At 45.3% G+C, this 21,929-nt stretch overlaps 1 protein-coding gene across 1 annotated transcript; it reads right to left on the reverse strand.

The window, feature by feature from the left end:
* Nucleotides 1–6,530: 6,530 nt before the first annotated feature.
* LOC114695364 (40S ribosomal protein S29-like) lies at nucleotides 6,531–6,808 on the reverse strand. Its single transcript, XM_037207313.1, has one exon. It carries the CDS (start codon nucleotides 6,791–6,793, stop codon nucleotides 6,623–6,625), a length of 171 nt encoding a protein of 56 aa, XP_037063208.1. The 5' UTR covers nucleotides 6,794–6,808; the 3' UTR covers nucleotides 6,531–6,622.
* Nucleotides 6,809–21,929: the final 15,121 nt, after the last annotated feature.

Genomic DNA, 21,929 nt, shown 5'->3' on the forward strand with positions numbered 1-21,929 from the left:
GGGATACAGCCAGCATTGGAGACATATACCTTTAAGACCTAGGGGGCTATACATTCAGACAGTGACGAGGCAGTCATGTGTTTGGGTTTACAACCAATGAGAAGGCAGAACAAAATACTATAAATAGACGAACAGACAGGAAATAGGTCTCTTTCGGGAAGCTGGGACACCGCAGGCGGAAGGGTGAGATTTTAGCTCTGAGCTCTGACCTCTCGGCTTTCTCTTTTACATTGGTCCTGTGTTTCTTATTTAATAAGACGGTTAGTTACATCTATAAATGCAGATCCTCAAAGAGAAAGACATTTCTCTTTTTCATCCTTGTTCTCAGCTCCTATGGGACATAGGGAATTCAGGATGCGGAGTAAAAATGATGATTGAATCCACAGCAGATTTTCTTCGCCAATTAAAATTGAATTCTAGGGATGGCATTATAGCAAATTATCAAGTAAATTATATCCTCAGATATCAGGTATCTGGCAACACAGCTAGTAAAGTGATGTGCAGAGGAGGTGTGAAGAGATGTTATAAGAAGGGGACTGTGTCACTAAGTCACACAAGGCTGGAAGACAGAGATGCCCTGCTCAAACACCGGCGTGATTAATGAGGCTAGTTTACCAAGCTCATGATTGTAGATGAGGCCAGAAGACTATAGAATTCATCAGGAGTTGAGATCACAACTCTGAAATCATCCTGAGTGGCACAGGATGCCACATTCTTTGTATTTCTTTCCAAATAAATGTGGGCTTATGAATAGATGGGATGACAAAGATAAACTTAAGAAAAAGGGCCATAAGGATGCTGGGAGTTCCTGTACATATAGCCTATGTGATGGCTAAGCTTGGCTGTCAACTTGCCTGCATCTTGAACTATCTAAAACACAAACTTCTGGACTCTCCTGTAAGGGATTACTTGAAGGAGGAAGACTCACCTTACTGTGGGTGGTACCTTCTGGTGGCAGCTCAGATAAAAGGACACAGAAGAAGGAAACTTTGATTTTTGCCTGCTTGTCTTTAAATCTTGATGGAAAGTTCCCCATCCTGTTGCTATGGCATTCTTTTGCCGAGATGAGAACCAACTTCTTTGAGTTTCCAACGCAGACTGAAAGCCATCTGGTACTAAAGTGACACTGCTGAGATCCAGCCCTGTGGACTGAGCAACTACTGGATTTTTTATTTTGTCAGTGAGAGACAGCCATTGTTGAGCTGTAGGAGGCACAGAGGTCCTGTGCTCACAGATAAGCACTAGCAGAACCAAGAACATCAAACACTCGGGATTGTCTCTTCAAAGGGAGAGATATATAAACCTGTGTTCTGCCCAGAAGGCTGGGAGATGCCTGGTGACGTTTTCAATATCTGTGTAGCTGAGACCACACCAGATCCTCCCCCAGACCCTTAACTTGAGTTTGTTTTCTCAGTTAATCTATAGAACCTATCTTTATGGAAGATGGCACTTGTACTTTACAAAAATTCTCAATGTAAGTGTGTCTTAAGCTTTGTTGTACTCATGGGACTGAGTTAATTATGACCATGAAGATTTTTATCAAATTGTGCTGCTGTGTTTAAGTATGCCTAAAATAAACTACTCCAGAGGGGTCAGACTCTCAAAGGTTGAAAACATTTCCAGCTATTGAGTTGTGTTAAACCAAACTGCCTTCTTGCCTCTGGTGGATCCTCACCCTGCTAGCCCTGGTGTTCCCAGAGACTGTAAGTAAATTTGTTGCAACTCTGTGGGTTTGGTCCCAGGTTTTGGCACCAAAGTGTGAGTTTTACAACTCTAGGGAGAGGTGTCCTGACTACCTGAGAGTCAGGCAATACCTTGAGCTGCTTGGGACAGCTCTGGTGGCTGGAGCTGCCAAGAGGCAGCCCAACCCCGGAGGGCAAGGTATCCCGGACACCTGGAGCTGTTTAGCACAGCTCTGATGGCTGGAGCTGCAAGGAGAGTTTCAGCCCTGGAAGGCGAGGTATCCTGAACATCTCAAGCTGCTCAGGATAGCCCTGATGGCTGGAGCTGCAAAGAAGCAGCCTAAGCCTGGAAGGAAATTTTTCTGACTGCTCGGAAGAGTCATGCCTGGAACTTCTTCAGCAGGAAAGGGTATTCTGACTGTTCAGGAAAGTTAGGCCTAGAGCTGCCAGGATCTCTGCAAGTTAGGGTATCCCGACTGTTGGGATTCAGGCTATACCTGGTGTGATGGGGGATGGTCTCCGCCTCAGGATATAGCAATCCTGCTCCTCTTCAGGAGAGGCACTACAGCTGAGTTTTGCGCAGCCCCCACTTAAGGGATTTTCCTAGCAGAGCTCTGCTTCTCCGGCCTAAGAAATTGCAAAAATGGCCGGGCGGTGGTGGCGCACGCCTTTAATCCCAGCACTTGGGAGGCAGAGGCAGGCGGATCTCTGTGAGTTCGAGGCCAGCCTGGACTACCACGTGAGTCCCAGGAAAGGCTCAAAGCTACACAGAGAAACCCTGTCACGAAAAACCAAAAAAAAAAAAAAAAAAAAAAAAAAAAAAAAAAAAAAAAAAAATTGCAAAAATGTAGCAATCTCCTCCAGCTCAGAAGAAAAGTGTTACTTTTTCAGGTCTCTCTTGCTCTGTCCACCGAGGGACATCTCAACAAAGATCTTCTGTTCAGCTCCTCTGGTGGGTCCTCACTCTGCTAGCCCTGGTGTTCTCAGAGACCCCTTCAGATTCCATAAACCACACCCTGGAAAGTCAACCTAATGAAGTACAGGTATTCTAACAGTTCTGTTTCCTTAGAGAACCCTGACTAATATGCCAACCAAAACCTGAAAGCCTCCTTTCTTCAGTAACATGTATTTTGGTTTTGTTTTTTAACGTATGAATGACTTTGAAATCCAGGAGTTTTATCAATGCGGCAATAAGCCTGATCTTTGATGCGTGTATATCAGTAGTCACACATTCAGACTCCTGATGAACTCAACTGGCACAGCCCCACACAAGTAAATTCAGAACAGAGTTGGAGAAGTGGCCCAGGTGATAGAGTGCTTGCACAACATTCACAAAGTCTAACATGCACAAAATCACATATGTGTGATGTGGTGGTATATGCCTATAATCCCCGGGCTTAGAAGGTAGAAGCACGGGAAACAAGAAAGAGTTCAGGGCTAGCCTTGGCTATTTAATAAATTGGAAACCAGCCTGGAATACATGAAGTCTCAAAATACATACAAATCAAAGGCTCACTCACCAAAAACAAACAAACCAACCAACCCTATAGCTCTGTATCAGATACCAGACACTCAAAGACAACTCCATCAAGTTCCTGTTAACTAAAGCTCCTGGTACAAGATGGCAGGAAGCAGGCAAGCAGAAAGTCACAGTGCTTTGTGACAAGAGGTCTTTGAAAGCTTGTGGGAGCCCGTTCTGGGGTTCCTCGTGGCTTTACCCAGCAGGTCCGAATAGAGGATGATCAGGACCACGGGCCTGAGTGCAGGTGTCTGAGATGGCCTGCACTTGGCTGTGCTGGGGGAGGAGGTCTTTTGCTCCACCCCTTGGCGTCTCTATAAAAACCCTGGACCAGAGACAGTCTGGGCCCGTTGGAATAGGTTCCAGGTCCTCTCGAGGCTATCCTTTATTTTCTATCTGTTTATCTCCACAAGATTCTCCGCAATAAATCCTTCTATCTAATATTTCCTGCTGATCGCACTCAAGAAAACTCTGGGAAGCTGTGGGGGTGGTGGGTAAATGCCCCACAAAAGCTCAAAGATGTCAGGACAGCACCAGACATTGTGGCACATGCCTTTTATTCCAACACACTGGAGGCAGAGGCAGAGGCAGAGGCAGAGGCAGAGGCAGAGGCAGAGGCAGAGGCAGAGGCAGAGGCAGAGGCAGAGGCAGAGGCAGAGGCAGAGGCAGAGGCAGAGGCAGATGGATCTCTGTGAGTTCCAGGCCAGCTTGGTCTAAATAATGAGTTCCAGGACAGCCAGAGCTATGTAGAGAGATCCTGTCCAAAAAAACAAAAAGTTAGGACAGCAAGAAGGGAGGCCTGGGTAGATGTCTGTCCATAGCCAAAGCAGAGAATGCTGGGAAAGAGCATGCACCCCAGCCTTCTGCCCTCCAGTTCAGTCAGCACTGTATTCCTCACATCCTCTAGGCCTGTAGTCAGCATAGCATGCTGTGGCCTCAGCAACACAGACCAAACAGTAACATTCCAGAAAGGGTTTAGTGAGTACACAGTCTGGCTAGGACTCTTCAGCCCGCGGTATAACTGTGAGCATAAGCAGAGAAGCTCCTGCCCACTGGACTTTAATTCTGTGAGGGGACACATGAGAAATAGAGGCCCAGGCACGGTTAATCCAAATACTTGAGTGTGGTGAAGAAAGAGACGCGAACACGGTTGGAGAAAGTGACGAGAAACCGCAAGCCAAGCATAGTGGACTGAGAACTTAGTGGCGAGAAAAGCCTGTGGAACACAGACCAGAGCATAGCCAGGCAGGTGGGAAGTTTGGTTGGGAAGAAGCAGCAAACCCATAGTTTATGTAATCCCTGCACTGGGGAGTCAGAAAACGGGGGTCAGGAGTCCAAGGCCTGCCTAGGTAACATGCACCGGGTCTCAGAAGAGGCCAGTCCATGGGTAAGCCACCGCTGGAAGGGGGTTTACACCTAGCTGGGCTCGGTTCTGCTGCACTCTGTCTTAATGAGTTGCTGCAGTGTCTCCCTGCCTCCAGCTGAAGTTTGAGTCATGTATCTCTTTAGTCACTGCCCCAGACCCACAGTTGTGAGTCACCGTAGCCAGCTGGTAACCCTTTTGATCTGTCAGCCTCTTCCTCCCACAGGGCCTGGGCAGGGGCAAGACTGTCATCCACTGGCTTGGGTTGGTCAGAGGTTTAGGGGCCGTGTGGAGTGTGCATCAGGCTCGTTGTTCTCTGTGCATCTCAGCTCCCTCCCCTGGAGATGGCAGGGTCGCAGCCTGTGCGGGGTTATTAAAGGGATTTATGAAAAAACTTTGCAGAGGCAGACACACAGCTGCCTCCTTAGGGAAGGCTAGGGATAGTCAGCCCACCCAGCCTCCCACCTCAGGCTCCACCCCTCACCTCACACAGGAGGCCAGATTCCTTTCCCACTGTGCATGCTGTGGATCTCCTTTGACCAAAGCTTAAAGATGATTATTATGATGAAATAAACTTGATGTTTTCCAGAGCCACATCTATGACCTTGAAAATGAGTCAGAAGATCACCCCGTTAGTCTTTAACATCAAAACTAGGACAACTGAGCTGAGTGTAGTATGCATGCCTTTTATCATAGTACTTTAGGGGCAGGGGCAGGGGCAGAGCCAGAGCCAAAGGCAGGTAGATCTCTGTGAGTTTGAGGCCAGCCTAGTCTACATAGTGAGTTCCATGACAGCCAGAGCTAGTAGAGAGACCCTATCTCATTAAAAAAAAATCAAGTGGGTGTGGTGCCACATGCCTGTGACCTCAACATCTGGGAGGTAGAGGCAAGATGATTGCAACTGAAGCCAATCTGGGCTACACGGTATTGAAACTGTAGTGGAATGTGTAAATTCTAAAATGCATAGCTAACTGGTGGGTAGAACACTTTCCCTCTTTCTGTCCTTTCCTTCATACTGGGGATCAGAATTAGGAGCCTCACACAGTCTACCGCTGGGCTGTACCCTTTGAGTCACAGCACTGCAAAGTTCATGTTTGCCATGTTCCTCACCCAAGGAAACTAGATCCCACGAAATTAAGGCATTTGCCAGGAAGGCATCACTAGTTCATAGTCTCTGCACGGGAAGCTGCTTGAGTGACTGTCCTCTGAGCCAAGCCGCTGCCATCTTGGAGCATTTACCTGCGCCCCCTTGCAGAAGATCATCCCAGCTTGGCTTGTGTCTGTCTACACCTCTCGTGGAGGGGTGGGGAGTGTGGCCTAATCTATCTCCTCCCTAGCACATGTTGTATACAGCTCGGCTTTAGCTGGCCATGGCCTCGGGGAGGGGCTAAGTGCATTGGCCAGGGAAGACTGAGAGAGAGGGGCTCCATACACATGGCTTTGGGGAAGCCCCCGCCATACTGGGTAAGGCCTTTTGGGAGCTGCCTGTTGGGGAAGGAGCACCCACACCCCAGTAGATGATCCCTCATCTGTGCTCTGCAAGAAAACCCAATAAACTCTGGTTCCCCAGAGTGAAATTCCGCAGAATTGTGCCTCAGTTTGTTGTTGGGACCTTATGAGAGGAGGTAAACAGATTTTGTTTATTTCCCCCCTAGCCCCTAAGGAATCTTAGCAACAGAGTTCACGGTCTCACCACTCAGACAGGACCCTACCCAGAGACTCTGGATGGACTTTAGATAATAGTTCCCTACTGATAGAGGTAAACAGTGTTGGTGGCAGCGCTGGTTACTGGAGGAAAAGTCACGAGACAGCAATGACTACCAGAGTTACAAAGAGCTTTATTAGAGGGAAGGAGGGGAGAGGAGGGGGGAGAGCCAGGCCTGGGGGGAGGGAGAGATGGTGGGAGCAGAGCAGAGAGCAGGGAGCAGAGAGAGAGGGTGGGTCCGTGACCGGCTTTTTTTTTTTATTTTTGAAGGTCTCCATTTTTATTCTTTATGTACAAAGACTAGCATGATCTGTTTCATTGTGGAGAGTCTTGAACAATCCATTGAAGGTCGCTTAGTCCAACTTAATGAAGCCGATGTCCTTCGCGTACTGGCGGAAACACTGGCGGCACATGTTCAGGCCGCATTTCCGGATCAGACCGTGGCGGTTAGAGCAGACGCGGCACGAGCGAGACCCCTGGCCGAACTTGCGCGGGTGACTCCAGTAAAGCTGCTGGTGACCCATCTTGCCTGAGGATGGCCAGCGAGGAGAAAGGCCGTGACTGGCTTTTTAAGGCACAGACCATGTGGTTGCCAACACCTGCTGTGACGTAAGATGAAAGACCCGGAGCTGCGCATGTGCCAAAGTGAGGGTAGGTTCCTAACACCTACGATTCAGTGCTGTGGGATGGTCTGTATGTCAAATTGTTCTGATTGGTCAATAAATAAAACACTGATTGGCCAGTGGCCAGGCAGGAAGTAGGTGGGACAAGGAGAGAGGAGAATTCTGGGAAGCGGAAGGCTGAGGTAGAGAGACACTGCCAGCTGCCGCCATGACCAGCAGCATGTGAAGACACTGGTAAGCCACCAGCCACGTGGCAAGGTATAGGTTTATGGAATGGATTAATTTAAGCTATAAGAACAGTTAGCAAGAAGCCTGCCACGGCCATACAGTTTGTATGCAATATAAGTCTCTGTGTTTACTTGGTTGGGTCTGAGCGGCTGTGGGACTAGCGGGTGAAAGATTTGTCCTGACTGTGGGCCAGGCTGGAAAACTCTAGCTATAATTCAGTAAAAGATAGTGTGGACTATACATTTTTAAAGTTTTCTAGTAGCTATTGTCTTAGTGTTCCGTATTTTGGCACAGGGTTTCATGAAGCCCAGGCTTGTCTCAAACTAACTTCAGAAATAGCCTTGAACTCTTGAATTTCTTTCTCCACCTTTGAAGTGCTGAGATTACAGGGACGTACACATTTTCAAAACATTAAAAAAGAAGAAGCAGCAGCATTGGCCTGTTGTGGTGACCCATACCTATAATCCCAACACTTGGGAGGTAGAGGAAGTTCAAAGTCATTCTTGGCTACACAGTGAGTTTGAGACCAGTCTACTTAAGACTCTTTAAATATATATATATATCTACATGAGTCAAAATTCATGATTTATACAATACTGCCATTAATATATATATAAAACTTAGTGTTATACACCAATAATTTTAAATTTTATCTCCCTTCTCCAACAGAAAAGACATAGCTAATTTTTTTTAAACATTCTCTTACAGGTCAAATAATGACTGACTAAGAAATTAGACCATGATTGTGAAAGAGTCCATAACCACAGTCAAAGTGAGAACACATTCTGTTCTCAATCTTTCTCTCCAAGTCTTTAGCACTTTTCTTCAATTATCTCCATTTTCTAGATGGCATAAAGTCTGAATTTAAAGTAGAAAAGATAGATGTGTGGTACTACCTTAATGGTTGAGATTGTCATCGTTCAAGCAAAATCCAACATAAAATGAATTTCAACTAGATTAAAATCCAAGATAGATGTATTCACCCTTCCTCTCTGCTTCCTGAGTATGGATGCAACATGACCAGCAGCCTCCTGCTGCGCACGCTTCTTGCCTACTGCCTTGTCTTCCCCACCATGAGGGACTATATTCCTTTTGAATTGCAAGCTAAACAAACTCTTTGTCCTTCAAAATAAAAATAAAAAAATCCAAGGTAGGATACATATTAACAATAGCAACCCATATACCCCCTGCATTCAGACACTAAGATTTCCCACTGGCTTGTGAGGCATTCCAGGCACTAATGTCTACCAGGAACAGCACTGTGGAGGCCTAGGTAACCCCCAATTTTTGTCTTCTCATGTCTCAGTCTCCTTTTGATGGACAGAAGAAAATTGTGTGTTACCCTTGAATGACGACCACTATGTTTGATCAAGTCTTGAAATGTAATATACATCAACCGAGCACGATCACCACTAAACCCCCAATCACTCTTACAGGACACATGCGCCGATACGGACGAGCTCACTCAGACAAACCACTCTCCACTCGAAGCACGAGCAGGTACAGACACGTAGCAAAACTCTGACTGACACAACAATCAGGGAATCGAGACACCCATAAGATCACTTGGACTACTCCACCTGCCAAGATTTGACTCACAGTTTTCCTGCTTAGTCCTGCTCATTCCTGACCAACACATTCAATCCACACGAATCATCACAGCAACGCACACTACTGATGTCTTTACCACAAGAAGACCCTGTCTCTAGTTACCAATCGCTGAAGCTATCTCACCGCTCTTACCCAGAGCGTTGAGCTTCACAACCAGAGTCAGCATGTCCTGTTCATCTCGCTACATGCCCACCACGATCTGTCATAGCACGTGTCGAGCTAGCTTTGAGAACGACGACTATCCCAATAGACTATGTGCGTACTGACTTCTCTCGATACCCACAGTTGCGCAGCTCGCTATTTCTGAGAGCGAGCATACTGCAAGGCAGTATGCGAATGACCCTATCTGAATCAGGATCGTGCAACTTGAGCATACAGAGTGCTAGCCCTCCACCAGTCCAAGAACTACAATACTTCTAGCGATCTATAAGAAACTACATTCTAAACACTCACTCCACCTCGCGGGACAACAACACCAAGGCGACTTTTCTTCTCTCATCTTCTTTCTTACTTCTTATTTATTCTTATTCACTACTTACATATTCACACCCAGCCCACCCCCAAACACACACACACGAGCATCACACTTACACCACACACACACCGCCTGGCAGGCCTCGCGACAGAGTAGTCGACAAAGACAACAAGGACATATATCAATCACATTCTTATATAATTAATAAGTCTGAAACAACAACTGAGGACACACCTAGCAACAATCCATCACTAGCTACCACGATATGAGTGAATAATAAAGTATGATATGAGCTAAGCAAGCGAGACAATTGGATTTACACCTGCGTGTGATCAGTTTGACTGCATTATCGAGCTCCTTTTTCAGTACATTGAAAACGAAGTCAGAATGAAGCAATGTCCCAACAGAGAATGGAATCTCGGATCTGAACCTATGTGAAGGCAGTATCTAGTACCATGATTCACTTTGCTTGTAATATAAGTGCAATTGTTTTTTACGAGATATAGGCCCCTCTTGTGGCGTGTGAGATATAAACCTATCTTCATGTATCACTCTGCTCCTCATTCATATCTCCACTATATTTAATTATTATGCATATGTTTTTGCGCATGTGTGCGCAAACCACACTTAGCGAGAGTTTACCCACGATGGTGTAGTAGCTGTGTGACGAGGCCTTTGATTCGGTGTGTTCACATAGCAGCCCATTCCGCGAGCCTAAAGCCCTCATGGCCTGCGTGTCTCTCCATATCTCTTCAGCGCCGGTATCTCTCGCCTGAGCGCTCCTGTGGATCTGCTCGAGATAGTGCGTCGAGCTAGCATGCTTCTAAGCACCTCGTATGCGCGAGCTGCCATGCGCCCTCGGTCACCTCCTCCCATGGTGCTCTCATATACTCCTCTCAAGCATATAGATGGCTACTGTCGAGTCATATGGCCTAAGACCCCAGCTCAAACTGTAGCGCAAAGTACACCCATGAGAGTTATTAAATGCTTTTCCTTTATATAAATGCTCCCATGATGTTTCATGATGATTTACAATACACAATTCACACTAAGACAGTAAGGTGACGAGCAGTAAAATTAAAGTGTCTCACAGCAGACTATCTCCCTCCTCCATCAGCTATCTCTCTCTCGCTATTCTTGCTCATAATGAGCAAAATAGTGACATAAGCGAGACTACTGGGCTGTATTGGCAAGCTTTCTATGCACAGTTAGAAACCGAGAATGCTGCCAAGTCTATAAGATATTGTTCATCATCTGGGTATATATCATATCGAGTTGAGCCTTTCATGTACTGAACCTGTCTGGACACTTTATCTGAAGATTTTCATCAGGTAGACAATGATTGACCACGAAGCGAACGCCAATGGCTCATAAGTGCTCCTACTCTATTGGTTCATCTTGGATTGATGCATCTCGAGGGCTTACAGGTCCCAACTATACCCACGTGGTGCATCTCCATATATCTCCCATATGAGCTTCACTTTCATAGCGAATACTTGTATCTCAGGCAAACCATACTCAACACTCACAATACAATGTGGTACACACACATATCACACAGTCACATAATATATACAACAAACACGCATATAAAAAAATAATATAAGTATGTTCTCTAAAAGAAGCTCGAAATCGATGGTTGTGGGAAGACATACGGCCTAACAAACCACCGTGTAAAACCAGTTAAGTGACTGTTCTGAGAGTTTGACTGCCTTCCACAATTCGTGAAGCCCTGGAGCTCCGATTCATGGCTCGTCACACATTGCCAAATAAAATCGCTCTAGTGTTAGCAAGGTTTGCAGACACTTGCACTAAGGTGCCAGGAGATCTACTGGAACTCTTAAGTTCTGTCCGTGGCAATGACCTCTCCTCAAGACGATGCCACTAAGAGTAAATAATGGTCCAAGGTGCATAGTCTACAGTGGCTCGTCCCATCCAGTACTAATTTCATATTATCAACTCACACACAGGCAAACGTACCAGTTGAGCTGATGGCGCATGTCCTCCCCCTTACCCTAATTGCTGCTTCGTTAGATAGTGCCTAGATTACTTGAGAGAGTGGAGGAATCAGTGAAGAGTCTTAGCCTATTCAATTGACATCAGTACATTCAGGCTAGCTGTGATGATAAATAAGATAATACACATAGGTTCACCCAGGGGTTATATTGAATGTACCTCTGATACTCAAAACGAATGTGAAAAGTGTGTGGATTTTTATACCGCACAGACTTATTGGTTTTATGTTATAGATCTGCCAGAATGTTTCAAAGTGTTCCCAGAAACACCATGGCAGCCAGGCTGCTTAGATCATCACATTGCTGATGTCCTCAGTGGGCCCAGACATTTCAGAGTGCTGTGGTTTGAAAGTGGAATATCCTCCTCAGGTCCATGTGTTTAAACAGTTGGTACCCAGCCGTGGAGCTATATGAGAGGGTTGTGGAGCCTTTGGGAGGTGGAGCTTTAGGGAGGAAATGAGCTATGAGGGGCTGGCCTTGAGGGTTTATAGTCCGTCCCCACTTCCTGTCCAGTCTGTTTCCTGAGTGCACTAGGACCAGACAGCATGCTTTCCCAGATACTGCCTTGTCTCCCCCATCATGGTGGACTGTATCCTTCCAGAACTGTGAACCAAAATAAATCCTTCTACCCTAATTAGCTTTTTCGGGGATGTTACCACATCAGACAGCGATAAGCGAGAGCAGAGTGGAGAGCTATCTTCCACTTCGTCCTCTTCTGAGCGAGATCTTGTATCAACTTTAAGGGTCATGCACTCAGCAACGGTAACTCACTGCTCTTAGGCTCCAGGGTCTACTGTAGTTAGATCTTAGTTTGCTATTAGCCGCTCATCACATCCGGCACATTGAGGCTGACACAGCCAGTAAGAATTCATGAAGTTTTCTAGGACTATCCCTAACGATACTATAATCACACGCTTCTGTCGCATAAATCCAGAACACCACACAGACAACAAGAAAAACTATCTTCAATGTTTAAAGTCGTGAAGCTTTGATTTTTACGACAATCGAACCAACTCCATTACTTTATAACACAACTATTTTTGAGTGTGACTTCTCTACATACGTCTTCCCCTTTGTATACAAACATGAAACCCTACATAAAGGATACCTTTTTACCGTTAAGTATTACAAAAAGATCGTCTTAGAATGATGAATTTTTAAAAATGGGTATAAATGGTTTTGAAAGGTTGTCGATGTAATGCAGATTCTTTTGAGTCTCCAGGCGTGACAGTAGCTAATATCGTCAGATCTTCTGAGTAGTCCAAGTAGAAGAGAAGAAAGACAAAAAGGCACAACATAATAAACAAAAAAAAGAAAACACACCGAACAGGTAAATTAAAAAACCACAAAACTCGTCGCGAGTCTTTGTTACTACATTACTAACACTTTCTTAATCAGAAGACGATGTGCCTGGCTGTCTGCTATGAAGCGTTTAGTCCCCATAAATCAGATAGAGTACATTCACCTTAGTCTAACAAAAGATAAGTTTATACCACACAATCCTTTTGTCTGATCACCTCGCACAAAATATACTCAAATTCACAATTAACATCATAAGCACGCTATATAAAAACAGATTTTTTTGAAATCTGTTTACTTAAAGACTAAACAGTGGAAAGCCTTATTGCTCAAGGCGCGTAAGTTGCACATCATCGCGCATTTCCAGCAATCCCTCAAACACTACGGGCCGACTAGAGCCAGGTCGGAGATGCTCTGTAGAGTTTCAAGTCCATTGGCCCCTTGGCGAAGTGTTGTGGTTTTCCTCTACTAGGGTTAGGGTGTGTGCTCAACTCTCCCAGGCGACCATGCGGCACTTAAAAAGCCTAACACCAGAGGAAAGCCTGTCTTGATAATGACCCTTTACCAAAAAAGTGGCGAATCCACCCCCTTCTCCAAATGACTGGTACAGGGCGTAGGTGAGGGACCCCTAGCAAGCTATCATGTGATACAAGAGGGACGATGGATATAGAAAAGCTGAGCGCGGTTGGGCCGGTTAGCCCGAGGAGTGGTCAACATACTACCAAGTCTATCACTGTGGTAGAGAGTTATACTGTGAACGTTGATAATTACAACACTGAACGATTGGGTTATGTACATGTTAAGCGAATAAAGGGTACTGAAGGAACTCTCGAGAGTAGCTCAGAATCAAAGTGTTCGATTGCCAGTGGAAATCACGGAGATGGAAATGTGAGAGCAGAATGTGTCAACCACACTCCGAGGTACTATTTAAGTGGAGAATAAACTGTTAAGCAGATGCCTCAGCATGACCTGATAACAAGGTTGCGTCAGCCCACAGGCATACCCCAGCTCTGGGCAGTAACAGAGGCCCCTAGTACGCAGAGTGAATGGATCCCATTTCCTATAAATTTTTACTTCTCATACATGAACCCACATCGTTGATCACACATTTTCTCGATAGACATGATTTAGAGAGGCATTGTGTGACTGTCCAGTGTTCACTTGGTCAGTGGCTGCGGGGCTGTTTATTATGTTTCTTGTACGGATTGGTCGTATTAACCACGACTTAGATTGACAATGTGCGAGTTCATGGCCTGTGCCCTATCCTAAAATCATTGGCGTAGGTGGGGGCCCTTGAAACCAAAAACAAAATATTCATCTGTTTTCCATGTATGAATATCTTGTGGACCCTAGTATTACGTAGAGAGGTTCCACACAGAGTCTCAGTTTTAGCTGCAGAGCCTGTAATGCTCCTGTTATGTTGTATGTTTCCATCGGCTATTGATGCTGCAAGGATGACACCTCATTGCGCGAGTACCCTGATTATCTGTTCTGGCCTCCTGAGCACCATTAACTCTGGTGATGTACCACCCCTCTCGTGCATATATACGTACGCACTGAGGGCCAATAAATGATCTTTGGTCCGGTTCGCTGGGGCCAGTCTGATAGTCGTTGTGTCTTGTTGCCCCACATGCTACCACCAAGATTAGGTGCCCTCAAGAATGTCCACCCAGCTCTCAGCTCTTAGCTGCTAGCTTCACAGAGCTCTGAAGCCATGTTGATGGATTGTGCGGCCAGTGATCGTCACCTAGGGAGGCCACATTTGATGTGGGACAAGTAGGCTGCTGCTCTTGCCACCTCGGGGCCCGATGGTTCATGTCATGACCTTGGTTTTAGCATTTGCGCGCAAAGGCAGAGCGGTGAGAAGGTCTTTGTGTCATCTCTCAAGTCTTAGCCAAGCATTGCTATTTCATAGTGTTGCGAAGTTTTCAAGAGTCGTAGACAGACGAGACCATCCTAAGAGATCTTTTGCCTTAGAGCGTAGTATTTTAGAAAAAGGAAAAGGCAAGTTAACAATATGGCCAATCACAATTTTCAATAGTCCACGAGATCTGAGGAAGAAGGTCAAAATTGGAGGACACCCATTTCAAGAGTATTCACTTACTGTTTTGAAAATGTCTTCTGATTTGTCACCCTCTTTACATTCTTTCACTTTTTCCACTTTTCCTTATCTTCATCTTGAATTAAAGATAAGAATTTTTGTTAAGAATATTAGGCGTAAACTCTGTTCGACAAAATAATGAGGATAGACTCTCTCACACCTGAGGCGTTCCGCGTGAGGAGTGAAGAAATGCTCTTTTTCAAGATCCTCTAGTGTAGTGTTCCGTCTCCTCGTCAGCTGCTGAGACGTTCCCTGTAATTAGTTCTTCCTGCCTACTAACCTATGATGGAATCCCTTACAGAGACAAAACTCTTATTCCCATATTTGTGCTGATACTTCCAAAGATTTATGCAACCTGTGTCTCGTCTACACTCACTGATCATTATTTCCACAGTGATGAGACCAGTGGCAGGCGAGGAATCAAACTGAACACGGAGGGCGAGGAGATAGCAGTCTCGTTTACAGAGAACAAGGGAACTATCACAATGTGGACAGTTTATCACCCAGCTCCAACTATATGGAGCATCGTGCTTCATGTGGAGAAGAGTGCCTTAGAGCTCAGTGGATCGTAGCTGTGTGAAGTCTTGTATTCTGAGTGCTACATGCTTACAGGCTATGATATGGCACACTTCAGCACGTGTTCCAATATCCCCCAATGCTCAAAAACACGAAATACATCTGATGCAAAAAACAACAAACAAGGGGGACTCAAACACTATAATCAGACACCCCTTTCTTCGTACCATCCTGGTCTTATAGTAGCCCAGGAATGATTCTTCAACTCTTTACCATGCAGCTGATGGAAATTCTTAAACCTCTGCTGTGTGTGCGTATATGCTCTGGGAGGGCTGGCTGAATCCAGCAGAAAGTATTCTGTCTGAGCAGTTCCCGATCTCTACTTTCTACCCATAGGCATGGCACCAACTCATCAGTGCATGCCACAGACATCAGATTTCCAAAATTACAACGACAACAACAACAACAAACAGTATTATCCAATTGCGTCTCTCTGTGCTCAGGTAGTCCTCTTGCCTTCTGTCCTAAGTCTCCAATTTGGTGTTTGATTATTCTGTTCCTTGAGAGGTGTTCAGCTAGACCCGAGCAGAGGCAAACTCAAATACAGTTCTGACGCAAAAGGGCACCTGCCTTGATCATCCCTGGTCATTTTTCTTATGTCCTTTCTCAGCTGGCAGCTCACGCATACGCATCCCGTTACAGCATTCTGAAACAACGTCACTACTTAAGAACCTTGCTCTGAAGCTGATTCTGGGATGCTCTCCCCGATACTATATCAGCGTCTGCACTTACTGCGCACCTAGCCCCCTTCAGTTCCGTGGTCCCACTGATCTCAATCACCTATATGTAGTCTATGGTTCACAGCGTCTAGATAGGATAGTATGTCAGAATTTTGAGAGTCCTCCGCATCTGGTGAGTCCTTAAAATTTTGTACACGATGTCTTCAGGATTGGTAGAGTCCATTGGCACAGTGAGTGTCAGCAGCAGAGGTCAAAAAGTGCAGTGAGCGAAGATCTTTGTGAGTTCAAGATCAGCCTCGCTATTACTATAGTACTCCAGGTCAGCCAGAGAGACCTGTTCTATTTCTAATACTTAGAGTTTGAAAATGACTCTCTGTGGGACTGTAACTACTTGTTCGTGTGTGTGAGATGACTCCTCTTGCCTCTCATAGTGCTATGGACTATATCTGGAGTTCAATTCCTCGGAGGTTCCACTATTACTGGAAGTGCAGCAACACAGACTCCAACATATTGTTATTCTGAACTAATTCACTTGTTACATCTGTGTGTATCAACATTGTCGGCCTCTCTCATCACAATATACAACTGAGTTGGGTTATAACGTTCTGGTGTTGCGTGTTATTCCACTCTCTCGTGGATGCACGGCTGATTGATGACTTAAGTCCATGTGTATGTCCATTGGTCTGTCTGCCAGGCATGAGAGCAACGAGTGTTCAATGTCTGTGCCTATGTATTTGCTGTGGAGGACCATACTAAGGCTCGTTCCAAATATCTGTGCGCATGTGCTGGGAGACCATGAAGCAGAGAGCTCCCCGATGGTCCACTGCTCAGATTACCTGCGATTAGACATAATGGTGCACTGTGGCCAGTGTTGAGAGCACTCTGGGTACCATGCATATCGGTATTGTGTTTGTGGTCCAGCTGATGGCTAAGGGCTTTTAGTGTTTGAAATGTATCCTTGGTCTGTAGTGCCACCAGAACTGATGTTGAAGGTCTGTATCGTGTACTGCTGCTGACTGTAAAGGCAAGAAGCTTCTTGCAGTGTTAAATGGACTGACTGCAGACTCACAGTTAAGACTGAGAACATCTCTCAAGTGTCTGTTTATCTCTTCTTTCATTTATATTCCCCTCCTTTCTCTTTCTTTTCTTCTCTTTCCCTTTTTTTTTTTCATCTCCCTTTTTTTTCTTTCCTTTTTTCCCTTTTTTTCTCTTCCTTCCTCTTTTTCTTTTTCCTCCCTCTCCTTTTTCTCATATTTCTCCCAAGGCCTTCCCTGAGACTCACTATTTATAGCCCAGTGCACTCGCTCGCGCCTCCAACTGCACCTCCTCCCCCCAATAGAGAAATACATTTCCTAGATAGATAGATTGAAGAGAATGCTGCTTAAAGAAGTTGTGATGGGCAAATGCGGCCTACGAGAAATGCCTCAGAGTGCATTGACACACTGGCTGCTATTCTAGAACGCAAGGTCGTGATGAGTGCGATTCCCAAGCCAACAAATCAGGTGGCTCACAAGTCCCATGTGCAATTATGGAAGATTCTAAAAGTGCCCTCTTGTCTAGGCCTGCACAGCACACTCGGTACTACATTTGCTAAGGGCAGAAGATACGAAATATTAGTACATAATCAATCAAATAATACAAAGAACAAAGTTACCGAGTCAATCTGTAGATAGCATGAATAATTAATTGTGCACAGGTTAGATCTGTCAAACATGCTGCATGTTACCTTCACATATGTTATGATCTTCTGGATGGTAGTCGATAAAGGGTGAGGTTCCGGATGGGGCCGATACAGGCCCAAGCTGCACAAGTTCTTTCCTTTAAGAGGATTCGGCCACTGGGCAGAGGGTTTGACCATGTGTCTATTCACTAGTGAAGTTACAGCTATGCGGAGCAACTGGACACTAGGAGAATCTCGGAACATTGGCTAAAGCTCGCGATTGTTTGCTCCATGTCTTTTCTTTCTTTTCTCTCATATCCACGTTCCCGTTCCTTTTCTCTCTCTAGCGAACTCGTGGCCTCTTGGTTTCTAAATCTGTCAGCAGTCTCTCCTTATACTTAACCATATTTCTTTCGTATAACTTTCTTTTACGAATTTCTTTTCTTTCAGGATCTACTTTTCTCATAGTTTTTATTTCTTTCTTGTTATCTTTCTTGTTCTTGTGGTTCAATGCATATGTGTTTTAGAGGTACCAAGTGTGTGGGTTTAAATAGGTGTTACTTTGGGCTGGAACTGGGTTAAAGCATTTTTGAGGTTGGTGATTTATGTTGCAAAATGTATGAAATTTCCAAAATAATTAATAAAAATATATAAGTTAGAGGAGGAAAATACAGCAACAATTAACATTTGTCTCTGTGAAGATGGCTATTCACCTCCCTTTCATATAGAGTTTCAGTGATTGAGACAATCACTAACCGGTCAGGCATTTTCAAAGTGTGATGACAAGTGTACTGTCTTTTCACGAAAAATCGTGTATTCTGGAGTTTGAGACCATTTGGGAGCGGTCGCGCGATGTTCTTAGTTATCCACTGGCCCTCCACAGTGCTCATCGCCAGGTTTTCATTAAGGTTCAATCATAGACAGGTTAGAATATTAGATCAGAAAGGATTCATGTGGCGCGAGAATATAGCAGAGATAAACAGATAGAAAATAAGATAAGCCTCGTACGATGCTGCCATGGAGACCTATTTCCAACAGACCCCGACTGTCTCTTGACTCTCCACCGTGCCATTGCACGGTTAACCACTGCCAGGTCACAGAGGGTCTCAGAAGGTCATCGAGACGCCAAGGGGTGGAGCCGAAATATAAAAATCAAAATGTGTGGGGACGCCTTTCCCCTATCCCGCAAAGCCTCCAGGCCCCCCACCCAACAGCGGGTTCTTCAAGAAAGTGGAAAACATTCCGCAGTCTCAGGACACGATGCACTCAGCCCTGGATCACTGATCATCCCTAGTCGTACCTGCTGGTAAAATCCATGAGGACCCGAGAGAACGAGGAACCGTCGCCCCACATTGCCGACCAAGTGTGGGAGCACGTTCAGTTTCGGGGTGGCTGGCTCCTTTCTCCCCCTCCATCAGGGGACTTTCTTGTTAAATTTTCAAACGGGACTCTTTATCCTAAAGATGTACTTCGCCTTCTGCCTCTGTGACCTGGAGTGTTAACTCATGGCACGGAATCCTGTCAGGGGCTCTGCAGAGACCGCCCTGTCAGCTCACTTACCAACCCTCTGACGACAACAGACTCGGGCCCCAGCACAACTCCAGATCCGATTTTCGTGAAGACAGTAACTGTCACTCTTTGAAAAGCAAGTGCTCATGCTCTCGGGCAAATCCAAGATTCTCTTTCCCTTAACCCACATGCTTAAAATATATATTAAAACAACGTCAACAGTCCCAACTTCATACTGACTAGTCCTGAAATTCTTTTCTGTGTTTAAGTTAAGGGTCTGGTTTTACCAGAGCCAAGGTTCCTAGAAGAGGAGGGCCTTGTCAGGCTGCTGCGGTTGACTGTCCAGTCCATGTCATGGCTGACAGTAACACCTGCCGAGTGCCCTGGGAGAGGCACGACCCCTTTATCGAAGTCAATATGAGTAACGCTGTGAAGTAGAAACTTCATCACTCCTCCTTTCCTTTGTTCTTTATTTCTATTTCTTTTACAAATTGTAAGTGTGTGTTTTCTAGCTACCTGTGGTGGCTCACATCCCTTGCGTTTGTGAAGCAGAGGGAGGCGAATCAGGAGTTTGAAGCCAGCCTGGGCTATATAGTGAGTCTCAGGAAGGCCTGGGAGAATATAAGAAGAGGGGGGAGGGGCAGAAAGGAAGAGGGGAGAGAAGAGGAAAGGGAAAGGGGCTGAGGAAAAGGAGAGGAAGGAGAAGGAGGGGATTATGGGAAAGATGCATGGAGTCCTGCCCGGACGCCACAAGTACAAGTTTCAGAAACTGCAATGAGCAATCTTTCCATGATTAGTCTCTGGTGAGGGGACTCTCTGCTTCTCAGTTTAGTTAGTCAACCTTCACAGCAGGCAAGTGTTAATCCCACCTTCAAAAATAAGACCACTACCACACTTTTTGAGCCAAATTTGAAGTAAGCTTTAATAAATATTGGTCAGAATGACAGACACTGGCCAAGTGCATACCTGGGATTCCCAGAGTATAGCCCTGAGTTACACTGGACAGTGGCTTATAAAGGCTACATACTCCCCACCTTCATCCAATCAGTGGCAAGCATACATCCTGACATACTTCCTGCCTACATGTAATCAGGCACATTCTGTGCAGTTGGGGCAACTAAGCTTATTTCCAGAAGTAAAAACATGTGGCTTGTTATCTTACATGAACAACAGCCCCCAGCATTCCAGGAAGTTGTCTGTCCTTGGGCGAGTGGAGCTGACAGGTTAGAGGCATTTCTGTTTTACAGATCTGTTAAACACAGTAGTTTAAACTTAACACATAACATTAGCCCTCATGGTAAGATGGGTCTTCTAGGTCCTGGGCTTACCATTCAATGTGTAATGCTAGGACTCCAAAACTCAGAATATGGAAATACTTGAAACAATTACGGCCCACAGAGAACTGAAAAGATTTCCCTGGTGGCCTTTCAAGCCTGTCATTAAAAAAAATTTTTTAAAAAGAAAGAAAGGAAGGAAGGAAGAAAGAAAGAAGAAAAAAGCTTAAAAGATATCCTTGTATTGACCCCTCTACAGTGGCTACTGTAGTTCCTTAAAACGCTAAGCAGGAGGCTCACTAATGAATCCAAATGCATGTTCACGGAACACAGCTGGGAACATGAGGAGCTTGTCGCCTAGGCTGGCCTCCAACTTGGAATGTAGCTGAGCCTGGCCTTGAACATGTGATCCGTCTGCCACCACTTTCCTAGTGGGATTACAGTCATTTGCCACCATGCCTGGTTTGGCAAGGTATTTGAAAAGGTGCAAACAACTTAAATATCACGATTTAACTTATATGGTCATTTACAGTAATTGTAAGGTGCCACTAGCATTTTAATAGCACAAGGAATGTTCGTATTAACTGAAAAAAGCTGCCACTTAACATGATAATCTGATTTTGAGAAGGTATATGTGCATGAAGGTTTAAAAGTCATGGGAAGGCACGGATCAAAGGGTCAGTTCAGAGACATGGGATTTGTTAATTTTTCATTCTTTTTGTACTGTTCTATTATCTACTGTATAACACCTGTGTAATCAGGAAAAATTTAAGCTATGATACATGTATAGCAAAACGTTGGGAGGACGGTGGTTAAATACTCCTGTAAAAATGTTATCCTAAGACTTTGAAGAGTTTACCCAGCTGCCACTCAGGCGGAGGAGAAAAAAGGAGCCCTGAAAAAGGACCAAGAAAGACTCCAGCTCATCATCTATGGCGATGATGCATGGCATTCAAATACTGGGACGTAGGAGACTACGTGGCTCACCCAGCAAGCTTTTCTTGTTTGTTTGTTTTGATTTTCAGTGATGCAGACAAAAGGATGTGTGTTTACTTTTGACTATAAAATGCTTTGGACTAAAACGGCTTCATAGCAGACAGACCAGGCAAGGGCAAGCAGGAGAAACTAGACAGTTATAACCGACGGTGACTGCATAGCGCCCCCTTGTGCCCTCCACTGGATTCACTCTGAGAATCCAGTACCGGCGGCAGCATCTTTATGAATTCAACATCCTGTATTGAGCATTCATCGATTCCCTTTTCTGTGCCAGGTGCTAAGCACACTAGGAGTAAAGAGTGTCTGCAAATCCTTTCTTACTTTATTTGGGTCACACCAACGTTTGTGAATATTCATTTGTCTAAGCCGAGCACGCCTATAGATCCCTAAAAGCCTATAGGTCACTAAAATGAACCTCACAAACAAGCACTGTCTCTCCAGTACCGCACAGCTGGGGGAGGGAAGTCGGTGAGGACTGCCTGAGTAGCAGGTGATTGTCAGCAAGGACACAGCGCATGGGTGGGGCCAAGACACCAACCGCAGCTGGGACTTCGCAGGTGACTTTGGGAGTGAGGTACCCCGACTCCATTTAGCCATTCACTTACAATTGGTT

Source organism: Peromyscus leucopus, chromosome 6, assembly GCF_004664715.2.
Source record: "Peromyscus leucopus breed LL Stock chromosome 6, UCI_PerLeu_2.1, whole genome shotgun sequence".
Taxonomy (NCBI): domain Eukaryota; kingdom Metazoa; phylum Chordata; class Mammalia; order Rodentia; family Cricetidae; genus Peromyscus; species Peromyscus leucopus.

What these genes read in the sequence shown, in the direction of transcription:
- LOC114695364 (XM_037207313.1), bottom strand. Translation starts at nt 6,793, where the DNA reads ATGGGTCACCAGCAGCTTTACTGGAGTCACCCGCGCAAGTTCGGCCAG.